At 40.6% G+C, this 13002-nt stretch overlaps 1 protein-coding gene across 8 annotated transcripts in view; it reads left to right on the plus strand.

Annotated features, from left to right (window-relative positions):
* Nucleotides 1–13002, plus strand: part of AOPEP (aminopeptidase O (putative)) — a 230758-nt gene that overhangs the window by 208610 nt on the left and 9146 nt on the right. For 4 of the 8 annotated variants that reach the window (XM_076362842.1, XM_076362844.1, XM_076362849.1 and 1 more), the window contains 2 exons: nucleotides 1968–2112; nucleotides 5061–5128. In XM_076362842.1, coding sequence (XP_076218957.1) covers nucleotides 1968–2108 — 141 coding nt within the window. In that variant the 3' untranslated portion in view covers nucleotides 2109–2112; nucleotides 5061–5128. Of the gene's footprint in view, nucleotides 1–1967; nucleotides 2113–2278; nucleotides 2703–5060; nucleotides 5896–13002 lie in introns of those variants that run through there. The other 4 variants (XM_076362845.1, XM_076362846.1, XM_076362843.1 and 1 more) reach the window with 3 other exon arrangements.

A 13002-nucleotide genomic window follows, 5' to 3' on the forward strand; every position in this document is an offset into this window, starting at 1 on the left:
ATATTAATGTCTTCATCTTTTATGTTGACAATGACCAAAGCCATTTACAGCCAGTGAGGTTTTTGTGCCTTCAGGCAAATCCATTTTATCACAACAGCACAATAAAGTTATTGCAGTCTCTTGTGCTCTTTCTTCCAGCTCCGAAGTATACCTCCTATTTATATCTCAGCCAATAAACAGGCCCCAAACTTCCTGGCAAGCACTTTATTTAAAAAAAAAAAAAAAAAAAAAAAAGCAGCAGCATAAACCAACAATATTTATGAAAATAAGGAGTTACATATATTGTGCATATTTTAATCCTATGAAAGGATGGAGATAACCACCAGCAGGAGCCTGGGGGGGGTGGGGAAATCCTTGCGTTCATAAAACCAACCATATTGAATTGCATTATGTTTGGAACAGATACCATGCCAAATAAAGACTAACATTTTCTGCAGTGCAGGGAAATAATTTTTGCAACTTTTTTTTTTACATAATCTTCAATGTCTTTCATTTCATTTACTCCAGCAGTGTATACGGTTTATGGCACAACCAGCTTCTGGAGTGATTACAACTCAAATCAGAGCAGTTGCATGTCCTTACTGATCATGAAAGACTTGGCTTTTTTTAAAGTCTGGGAAAAATGCAAATGTGACTATTTAAATCCTTTTCAGGACTACAAAACCCCAGTGTGTTTACTGCATGTTCATGTTTAGGCTTGGGGGAAAATTATTAACACTGGGTAGAGAAGGTAATTCCTATTTGTAACAGAATTCCAACATTTTTAATTTCTCTATGAAAGCGACTGGAGCCCAACTCCAAGGCCGTGTGTGTGCCTGGTGTGGCTGCCAGACCCTGGTGCAGCTGCAGACCCTGGAAATATGAGTTCTTGGGTCTCTGGATGGAAGAGAGCACGCTTAGGGGATTGGCAAGGAGTCTGGCAGGTTTCTGCCACTCTGGGACTTCTTCCTTTAATGTCAGTCTTTGTTAAACTTTAAATTTCCCTTCTTGTTGAAGCTATTTTTTTTTAAGGTTTACCAGCCAATGCTAGAAATTATGAGGAATAGTATTAAAAATTGTGTTTTTTCAGTGCTATCCAAATTTTCTCTCTCCTGCAACTGTCCAAACATTTACAACTGTAAAAGTCAGTGTGCCAAGCTGCTAATATTTTGTCACATGTATAATCCTAATTTGGTAAGTGCAGCTTAACATTTACTGAATTCCTGTACTTAGGTGAAAACATTATATCATCAGAAAAAAATGGCAATCCCCAATGTGTTTCCGGTTAAGTTAGCCAGTGCGTTGCTACCTGCCGTCAAAGGGGCCCAGATCTCACCCCCAGGTGCCCTGTCATCTTTCTTGATAGCTGCTATGAATGAGTACTTAGGAATGAAACCAGAATTCTTGCATGTTCAGCTGTATCTCAGATGTAAAGAGAAGAGTCTGAAACACACACCTGAGAGCATTCAGTTGATGTCCAGTTACAGAATTGCCAAATGGGAATTTTAGAGTGGACTGTTTCGGTTGATGTTCTCGTTATTCGTGTGTCTGTGTGTGTAAACATCCCAACTGGAAAGAAAATGTGTATCCTGCTGAAGGAAGGACAAGCTGTTTTCTTAAGGGGCATTTAGAAATATTTTGTGTGGTGGATAAAAGAAAACAGATTTCAACTTGAAAAGTGGCAAGAAAAATGGAGTGAGAAAGCATTTTCTTGTCACGACATAACACCTCTTATATTAATATTCTGTTCTTACACACTCAATACAACATATAGACAACCATCCTTAGGCTAAAAAGATCCACAGCAAACTACTTTTTTGGGGGAAGGGAGGGTGTTGTAAAGTATATGGTATTTTCTGTGTTTTGGGTTGTCTGTTTTGTTTTGTTTTGTTTTTAACTAAATGAGTACTAGGAGGTCAATGGAATGAAAACCAGCTAACTAGTCGTTACTGGTGATAGGATGCCTGTGTGTTATGTTCCTCTTTCAGGCAATGGGTGTGTACCTCTATGGTGAATTAATGGTGAACGAAGATGCAAAACAGCAAGAACTTGCACATAAATGCTTTGCTGCAGCACGAGAACATATGGATGCGTCCTCAGCCAAAGTGGTGGCAGAGATGTTATTCTGAAGAGGTGACTTTTCTTTTTAAATTAAACACCCTGATTTTGCCTCATCCAGAAAGAATATGCAGAGCTCACTAAACATAGTAAACTTTGGCATACCATACAGCTTGTGGCTGCTTAGCTCGAGAAGTAACTTATTAAATATGTTGCTTTCTTTTTTTTTCTTTTTTTTAAGCCTAGCTGCTGGAGCAGTGAGTTAGATACGTGTAGGCAGTAGCTGGAGAGCATGGAGCATGACTTTGTAATGGACTGTACAAGAGGCAACTGTAAGTCGGAATGGCCAGAGAAGGCCAGGCTCCACCTGCAGTTGTTTCCCATTCTGTATTCTTAACTCTGCTTACAGAAGTTGCATTTGTGCAAGGAGCATTTCTGTTTAACGAAGCTGCATGTTGACTTGATAGGCAGCACAGTCTTTGCAAAGAATCTGAGCCCACAGTGGAAGTACGAAGCTGTGCACTTGGAAGCAAATCTGAATCGTGTGAGAACAAGCTGATAATTCAAATGTTTTTGTGTTAAGTGTAGTAAGGCCTTTGAAGACTGATTATGAGGTAAGAAGAGTAGCCTTAACATGAAAAAGCTGCTTAATATCATACATAATCTAGCTTGTTTCTGAAATTAATGGGGAGGAATCACCAGAAAAAAAGCAGAATTGCAAGAAATATTCACAAAGTAAAGATTGCTGCAGGCTATAAACTGGTAATTTGCAAAGGTATTCTCCATTTCTCAGTCGATTTGAGTAGCCGGAGGTAACCTTACAGTGTTTGTACATGCATGTTTAACACATAGCCAATTAGGATTGGTATGAAGGTCTCTTCCAGTACAGCATACCTCAGATTTTTGCTTAATGATATAACTCATCTGACAGACTGATTGCCTTCGTTGTTCACATAACTTTACAGTCGATTTGTGGTATCAAAATTCAGGCATCTAACTTAGCAAAATCATCATTTTCTAATTGGTACCGAGCAGAAATCTTAATTTTCTCCTGTTCAAGCCTCTACATGTAGCAGTACTCCATAGCAAGTTCCACTTGAATGTGTGGTTACTTTATTTATATGAAATACAGCAGATAGATACCATGAAAGCAAGTTTGTTTATGAACAGCCATGTTGTTCTTCTGTATAGACAAGAACTGTGCCTGCCAAGAAAACTTTTTGGGAAAAGTGGATTAGACTGTAGAGTGCCAGGATATCAGTTATGGGGTAGGACGTTCGCCTTCTAAAACAGGTAGGGCTAAGAGACTTGCTTGTGTGCTCCCAATTATTGAGCACCCACAGGAATTTGAGTTACGTTCAACAATTTTTAATCTGGTAGATGCCTTCAAGTGTCTGAAGGCCAGAAACATGGAGATGCAGTATGTTCTGGTACTACTGTACTTGGAACTGTCTTCCTATAGTTCCTTCAATAATAAAATTTAAAAATCAAAATTTCTACAGTCTTCTGGTGGTAAGTATTTAGCAGAGGAAAATTACATGGTATGTATGTGTTAGGAATAGTCCAGAATTGCCCGTTTGACTTTTCAGACAGACTAGAAGTGCATGGTGAGCTATAACATAACATCTAAAGATACTGTTACGATAACAACACTCTGTGACTGCACAGCTTACTTTTAATGTTGTGGCTGTTTGGGTTCCTGGCATGATGATTTGTGACTTAAGATTAAAATCACATTGCCAGGGATTACCACACAGCCATGACCGAAGCTGCTAGTATGAAACTCACCATAACTGTCTGATCTGTACACAGCATGGAATCCTCTCTGTCCACTAAACAAAAAAAAAGAGGAAAGCAGCAGATGCATCGCAGAAGAACCTCATCCGATAATTAGCTATACCGAGATGGAGACCTCTCTGGCGAGGTGCAGAGCTTAGCTGATTGGTGAACAGTGATTGTTTCCCTCTTTGTTCACAGTGGCTAAGTTCTGCACCTGAAGAGAAGGGGAGAGGAGACTTTGCTTAATGTCAGCCTGCGCAGGGTGGAGAGCGTTTGCTGGCTGAGATACCTTGCTGCTGAATGGGCAGATTTACAGTGAATGCGCGTGTGTGAGATGCAGTGTATCGAGGATAAGAGGCAGGGGTGACTTGGGGAGGACCAAAGACTCTTGGTTTTAGTTGAGAATAAACAGTACTCCTTAAATTCTTGGTCTGACTGCAAACGTAAGGCATCGCCTACAGTAATTTGGTTACCATGCTTTTCTAAAGGTCAGAGGAAATAAATGTTTGTGACTTTAAACTGGAATTGCCTATAAAGCTTTGTTTCATAGTATTCTCTTTAATGGATGCTGTCATGATCTCTCTGCAGTTGTAGCTTAGCACTGTGTGTTGTTTGCAGGAAATGGTTGTTTCCGACTGGAGCTGCCACTTACGGCTGCTGCTGCTGTTTTTCCAGGCTGTTGATGGACCCGTCCTCCGGTGCCTACTGAGCTGATATCAGTTCTGATTTTACACACTGGCTCAGTTCAGCAGGAACAGGAGTCGAGCCCTAGAGCAAAAAAAGATGTACCTTTTCTAAGAGCCTTTGAGAAATGTTGTTACTGTTTTCTCTCAAAAACCGAATTAGTATACATTACGATGTCCTGATGTTAAACACTAAACGGCCTAAGGTGGAAAAGCTACCTCAGTACTGTTTAGAGAAGTGTTGGCTTAGGACAAGAAGGTACGTGGATATGTAGCACATCACACAGTATCGCTCTGATAACTGACCTCCAGCGTTATTTTCAGAGTAACCTGCTAATAACCAAGAGAATGTGCTTGCACTGTGGATCTTCCCTGTCTTTTCCAGACCTTGTTGTGGTAGCTCTAGAAATCTAAAGAGATCATTATTAACTCTGTAACCACAGTTATGCTCTACCAGTAACCTAAAAAATAACTCCATTTGGAAAGCGGGGGCAATCAGGAATGCACAGATACTCCTTTATCATGACAGAATAATAACTTTTACTGCTGTTTCCATTGCAGGAAAGATCACAGAGAAACTCTTTTAATATATCTCCTACTAAACCCCGATGGTACTAGGATTTCATTGACCCAAGACATCAAAGGAAGGATTATGTGACTGCTAAAACAATCAGCTGACAGAAACATTTACCTCTCAATATTTATGTCTTCCAGAGGCTCACTGTAACCAAGAACGCATGTGCACAAAACAAACTACACACACACACACGTTACTGTGGCTTAGGTAGTTCTTTAATACAGGAAATTTGGGGTTTATCCCTGCTTTTTGGTGATACAACCATTCCAGTCTGCAGGTGCCAGGGACTCTTGTTTTGAACGATTTTATGCACTCCAGTAATTTGGCCAACATTAGCAATCTCTGAAATTCGATGAAACTGTATTCTGTACTTAAATTTTTTTGTTTGTAACTTCTATGCCAAATTAAAAAGCCAATATAAAATTAGGGAGAGCTGGGGTGGGGCTGGCGAGGTTAATTGGAAGCAGAATTTTTCAATCTGTGAAAAGTGACCAGCCATCATCATGGTGAGGGGATGGGACTGAAGGAAGAATGAAGATCAGCATTCTCTCTCTGTCTTGTTTAGGTTAACTTTTACCAGAAATGTCAGACCTTCCATTTTCTGAAAATGTCTTCCATACCCCTGTATGCTCCTTTTGCACAGTGATCAAGTGTAGCTCTTCTTTCCTAGGAACGTACTGCTCCACTGATCAGAAGACATCTTAATTGTTCCTTTCAGAGAGAAAGAATTTAAAACACAAAAATTTGTGAACATATTTGCTTTGTACACTATTGTTTTACATCGAATACTCTTGTAAAAATAAATACTTTTTGCAAGTATGTGTAGTTTTTCCATTGCACAGTGGTTCAACATTAATTTACAAACTTAGGAAAAAGAATGACCCCATTTCTGCTTTTGCAGTAGGAGAGAAGCAGCTGAAAGTCATTAGTTAATGGATGTTAACAAAAAAAATTAAATGTGGTAATTATTTTTTTAAAAGTTCTTGTGCTCAGAATCTAAACAGTGACTTCAGTCCAAAGAGTACAGTTCCTCTTTAACTCACTACATTTTCTGACCTCCCCCTTTCCAGGCACACAGTGTCAATACCTGAATTATGGGACACTCAGCAACTTCTTTCAAATGCAGCAAGAGTTAGGAAATTGTCCAAGAATGTGCTGAGATACTGCAATGACTTCTAATGCAGTTATGCTCACAGATGTAGTTATTAAGGGATCCTGTTCATAGAACAGTTACGCTTCATTTCACAGGTTTTTCTGCGAAGGCCAGCAAAGGAAACCAGCTTGCTTTTTGACTTTTCCATTGTGTAAGGGAAAGAACCCAGAGCTGGATAAGGCTCTTGCACAAGACACACAAATTAAATACATTGTAAGCCTGTTCATAGCCAGTACTGTTAAAACTACATGGCAGGTAAGACATTCCACACATTTACAAATATCACCAAATTCCTGTTCTTTCAAAACAATCTACTTTTCTTAGCTTTTTTTAATATTGAGCACAGCAGTAGTTTATTTTACTTGCTACAGCTGTTCCAGTCTGTCTCAGCAGTATTAACGTGAGCATGAACTTGAACATTGATTTCCCTCACAACAACTTTGTGATCCATCATGCATTGTAGCAACTGAGAAAATGAACGTAACATAAAACAGTAATGCCAAACAACCTAAAAAACAGCAAAGAGGTGGCAGCCCTGGCCCCGTATCTGGGTTTGTTTGGCCTTTTGTTGCTAATCCAAGCACTGCTAAATAGCGTGAGGCTCCAGATTAGGAAGGAAGCTACAGGTAGCTTCAAATAGTTACTGTCACCATAACTCATCAGAAGTAAGAGAGAACAGAAAACTCCTGTATATATTATACAGTAGCTTCATTAACATGATATAAGCATTACCATTAGTTTAAAATCCTTCTGAAGCATGTAAAAAGCTCTGGGAGTGAACCGTACAAAGTGTCATTTAATTATTCAAGTTTTTAATAGGCCCTATTGAAAGCTTAGCAGAAAAAAAAAAAGCAATGTTTAGCACTGTTCATTTTACTCAAGATTCTCCCAAGGTGGGTGTTTTCATAATAATTTCCTGAGAGGAGGAAGTTGTAGATTCTAATTATAGTAAATAAAAGCAAATAACAAAAAATTGAATTTCCAAACTTACTATAACTAAAATCATTACTGGAAGTGATGTTTTATCAAATGATACCTCTATCCAGACTTGACTGTCAACACTTTAAAATCCAGTGAAACTGCCCATTTGTTAAGTTGTTTGTTCTTAAGTATAATCAGGCATTTGGGGAAAATGGCAGAAATGTTACGACATTAAATCTCTGTTCAGAGGTGAAAACTAAGACTTGAAGGTTAACATACATTTACATATCAATGTATGTGGCTATGACAAGCACAGGCATTGACATAGGCATCTCCTTGCCCTACTTAGGTTTCATTCTACTTCTGTTTCATAGTCAGCCCCCTCTGAATAAAATAAAGCATTTTGTTTGGTTTTTCTTCTCCCATCCCTAATTCAGACCTTTCCAATCACAGTGGTAGTTTTGCTTTGGATAGCATTAGAAAGCCCGATGCAGAAGGCTGGACTGTCTCCCACTTATTTCATTAGGCCAGCAGCTGGGTAGGATCTCACTGATGCTTTTCTGGACATAGCTTTTAACTGTAAAAATTAATCTCAAATTAAGCTAAAACTGTATCTGTATAGTTAGGCAAGGATCACCATCTACTCTCCTGTGCCGCTTACTGGGTCACTTCATTAGAGTAAAGGCAGACCATAATGAAGAGGTGACCTAGGCAAGTCCCTTGCCCCTTCAGCCGAGATGCATTCCTGGTCATACGCTTTCTGCTACAAACACAGAGTAAAACATACCATTTTGCTGACAGCAGTTTCTCCGCTTTGTTTTCTGCCTTCAGCTTTGCTGGGAGGTGTTTGCAGCTGCTGCTGGCTCTGTGCTTTCTTCTTTAGAAGGGAATTAGCTGTACCCTATTGCCATTCCTCACACGTAAGAGGGAAGGAAAAAGGTCTAGCCTGGAAACAACAGGTCTAGCCAGAAACACAGCCTGAGCAAGTGAGCAGCTTGAGGAAACAAGTAGGACTCAAGGCATAAGGAGCATATATGGATTTCTGACACATAAAAAGCACTATGAAAAAGCGTATTACAAAAACAAAACAAAAAAGTTCTACAGAGCTAGGCCATGATAAGGTATCATGCAGAGTACTGCACTTCTCTACAGCCACAGTCACTTTAAGGTGCACCTGTTCCAGGTTGGCGTTATCTATGGGCCACAATGTCTTCAGAGATGTACGTGCTCCAGCATGGCCTTACCCACAGCCACAGTCCCTTCAGAAGTAAACCTGCTCCAACATGGCCTCACCCATGGCTACAGTCCCTCCAGGGGAGTACCTGCTCTATTGTGGGCTTATCCATGGCCACATACTTCGAGGTGCCACAGCATGACCTCATGCACAGCCACTGATGCTTCAAGGTGTACCTGCTGCAGCATGGACTTAACCACAGCCACAGATGCTTCGAGGTGTACCTTCTCTAGTGCGGACTTATCCTTGGGCCGCAATCCCTTCAGAGGTATACCTGCTGCGGCACAGACATAACCATGGCCACAGACCCTTTGAGATGTACCTGCTCTGGCATGGGTTTATCCACAGCCACAGACAGTTTGGGGTGTCCTGCTCCCGCATGGACTCATCCACAGGTCACAGTCCCTTCGACTCGAGTTCACACTGGAGTTCCAGCCTGTCCAGTACAGCAGCACAGAAACAGCAGTGATGCCCTGGCCATCTGCCAGCCCAGGCGCATGGCCATTGCTGTTATCAAAATGTTCCCAGGCACAGCAGAGTCAGATGATCAGCAGTACAACACTACAACAAGCAGTGAAAGCAAAGAAAGCAGCCACTAACGAGCACTAGACTCTAATGTACAGTAAGGCAAGCCAGCCTCATGGCAAGCACAGAAGCTTGCCAATTAATAGCTAAGCAGCAGTAACAGCTATAAATTCAATCATCTAGCACATTCCAATCAAAGCTGTTGTTATTTCGAATCCTTCGAGACCCACGTTGGGTGCCAAAAAGGACTGTAGTGGTTTAACCCCAGTGGCAGCTAAGCACCACACAGCTGCTCGCTCACTCCCCCCCAGTGGGATGGGGGAGAGAATCAGAAGAGTAAAAGTGAGAAAACTCATGGGTTGAGATAAAGACAGTTTAATAGGGAAAGCAAACCAAGGAATTAATTCATTACTTCCCATCGCAGGCAAGTGTTCAGCCATCTCCAGGACAGCAGGGCTCCATCACGCGTAACGGTGACTTGGGAAGACAAACGCCAAGGTGCCCCCCTTCCTTCTTCTCCCCCAGCTTTATATAGTGAGCATGACATCATACGGTGTGGAATATCCCTTTGGCCAGTTGGGGTCAGCTGTCCCAGCTGTGCCCCCTCCCAGCTTCTTGTGCACCCCCAGCCTACTCACTGGTGGGGTGGTGTGAGAAGCAGAAAAGGCCTTGACTCTGCGTAAGCACTGCTCAGCAGTAACGAAAACATCCCTGTATTATCAACACTGGTTTTTGCATAAATCCAAAACACAGCCCCATACTAGCTACTATGAAGAAAATTAATTGTATCCCAGCCAAAACCAGCACAAACTTTTAAATCCCAACAGAATTATCATCTTTCCAAAATGGATGTTATGGCTTAATTGCAAGGTTTGGGCTTGACATTTGCTCAGCATCTTTTTATGGCCTAGGTCAAGCAGGCCAGAGCAAGCAACTATAGCAATTCAGTCTGGCCCTAAAAGTATGCTGTACAGTGTATTGCTCAACACTGATCATTTGTGTTTTAGCAAAGAAGCAAACCCACAAGAAGGAAAGTTGAAACATAAAAATGTTTTTTGCATTTGAAGAAGAAATTTAGTGGTCTATGGAGACATTTGTATTTTTGTCATGTCTCCAGAAAAGATGGTAATGATCCTGCCTGCTAGAAACTCACAGATAATCCCTGAATTCACAGACACACGTATCAGTCATTTCCACCTTAATAATTAATTCTGTAGCAAATTTCAAGGCCTCCTCTTCAGTGGAATTTGATACTGGCTTTTCCCTCTCTATTGACAGACATCTCAAGCTGATATGGAAGTGTAGCACAGTAATGAGATTAAAAGCACTTAAAGAGAAGGCTGCAGGGACACCTTATAGCAGCCTTCCAGTACCTGAAGGGGGCCTACAAGAAAGCTAGAGAGGGACATTTTACAAGGGCATGTAGTGATAGGACAAGGGATAATGTCTTTAAACTGAAAGAAGGCAGATTTAGATTAGATATAAAGAAGAAATCCTTCACTATAAGGGTGGCGAGCCACTGGGACAGGTTGCCCACAGAAGTTGTGGATGCCCCATCCCTGGAAGTGTTCAAGGTGAGGCTGGATGAGGCTTTGAGCAACCTGGTCTGGTGGAAGACGTCCCTGCCCATGGCAAGGGGTTGGAACTAGGTGATCTTTAAGGTCCCTTCCAATCCAAACCATTCTATTCTATCATAAACACTTACTGGTAGTCTCTACAGGGAATGATAATACAGATGGGAAATTCGTATCTTCAGCTACTATTACAAGTTAGTTTGGAATAAAAAAAAAAAAAGGAAGTCCTATCTTTAGACAACTTATACACAGTAGAAGTTACAGCATCATTAGTCAAAACAAAGAAAAGCTGCTTTCTCATACGTGAAATATTAAAGGAACTTTTAACAGTAGCATGCAAATGACATATTGCATACACCTGTTTTGGGAGCCTCAAAATAAACCCATAAGCTAAGAAATAAAGTCAAAACAGCAAGGAGTGAATAAACTGTATATACAGGCTGATTTGGCATATACATGTGGGAAATCTCAAGGACAGTGTAATTCAGAATGTGGATAACTGCATGGAACTGTTCATTGTGGTCAAGAATATGTAAAAATGTGTTCTTTTCAAGATGGCAATATGCATCTGCAAAAGTTCATGGGCCTAACATATTTTTATTCAAATAATAGAAAAGAGAGGGTCATTGTTCCTGAGGGGCTGCTTTTTTATGAAATGAGTCTATGAGCTGACATAATACAGAAGAGTTCCGAAACATGCTTTTAAAGTAGCAAGATTTGTTAAGAGATGGGAAGTTAGTTAAATGTACAGACCTATTAAAGACATAGTATTGCTGGTTTTTTTCCGCTACTTGTTGATGTTCAGGTTAGTTAGCCTTACATGGAATTGTTATTTCCTAATCCTATCAGTACTACAATTAAATTGAATTAGAAAATCACAAGCTTCATTTCTGCAACTGAGTTTCAACATGCTGGGTTTTTTCTTCCTTCTCACCCTCTCTCCCTTCACACACATGCAAGAACATAAAATACAAAATAAGGCACAATCCATGGCTACTAACGATATTGCTAGAACTCCGCTACAGCCAGCTGACGTTTCAAATTTTTGTTTCAGTGGCTGATGGCAATCCCTAGCTGGCTCTTGGCCGCTAAAAGGACCCAGTCACTGAGTACACTTAAGCCATCAGAAGGGGCTCATGAGGTTTATTCCTTTCCAGCAGCCAGACAGCTGGTTAAAGGAAGATGGCCAATGCAAGCAAGGGAAACTCCTTTTTGGCATTCACTAGCGAACAGACCACCTAACAGCAAATTCCCAGAATAAGCTACTCTCTACTCTCAGGCAGCAAATGAAACGGCTACCATGAGCATATCTTTTAAATCCAGGCGAGCATTTAAGGAAAAATTGTATCACGAGTAAGGAAAACTTGACAGAGGCAGGAGGACTTAAACAGGCCCACATGTGAAAACTGCTATGAATTAAGTGCTAGAGGGCTGCCTCTAGCACCAGCTAATTCACCAGCTACATTGGTTTAACTTCTGGTGTTGCCCAGCAAAACATGCTGATTGCGTAACAAAGCCATTACAGACTATCTCGAAAGTATAAAAACATGGATTCAAAAACATGCTTGGTGCTCTGGTGGAGGACTCCTCCCATAACATTCCAGGTTTTGACTTTTCAAACTTGGGTCTAACAGAAAGCTGCACTTCAGCGTCAGAATTTCTCACCTTCGTACACCCTTCTTATATCACAGGAAAACCTGCATTGTAATTAGCACGACATTATTCATTCACGCAGAACATTAGCATTTTATTCTGTCATTGGATAATACAGCAAAGAAATTGAGTAAACCTGTTTTAGTAGTGTTTGGTTTAATAATTGCAAGTCATTTTTGCTAGAGATTTCATCCTAAACTTGTATAAAGCTTCAGAATTTTTTTTTTATTGTAACCCCCCAAAACCAAAACCAAGCCAAACATATACCACCATGGCATGAATTCTAACTTACCAAAACTAGTATTAACTCACTTGCATCTTCAGTCGGACTTTCTATTAGCACCTCTTTGCACTTACAATGCTGCAAGTATGGAAACTGATCACAACTCCCAGAAGTAACAGATTAACAGGTTACTGGTGGTCAGCTAAATTGCAATACCTGGTAACATACCTGTTCCTACCGTATCTCACAAGATAAAATGTATTCTGGTTTGTATATGCACTGTACTAAGATCTTGGTTGAATGAAAGCCACAAAAGTTGCTTTTTTTCTGAAAAAAATCCACAGAAACCACCCAGCCCCATGCTGGAAAGCTTGCAGAATTCAAAAACCTGTAACTTAGCAGTCTTAGACTGGAAAGAAGCAACATCAACAAACAAGTCAAATTTATTGTTTGTATTCTTATTCAAAACAACTCCTTGAAGCAGAAAGATTTTGAAAAGCTCTCTATATTCAGTGTAATATCCAGGATTAGGGTGTGTGCTGACATGGAGACTGGAGGGAAGGGAACAAGCTACTTGAAGCCTGATTTCAGGACTCGTTGGCTGGTTCTGCATAAGAGTACGGCGCTGAAGGCTCCAAAGAAC

Source organism: Aptenodytes patagonicus, chromosome Z, assembly GCF_965638725.1.
Source record: "Aptenodytes patagonicus chromosome Z, bAptPat1.pri.cur, whole genome shotgun sequence".
NCBI classification, from domain to species: Eukaryota; Metazoa; Chordata; class Aves; order Sphenisciformes; family Spheniscidae; genus Aptenodytes; species Aptenodytes patagonicus.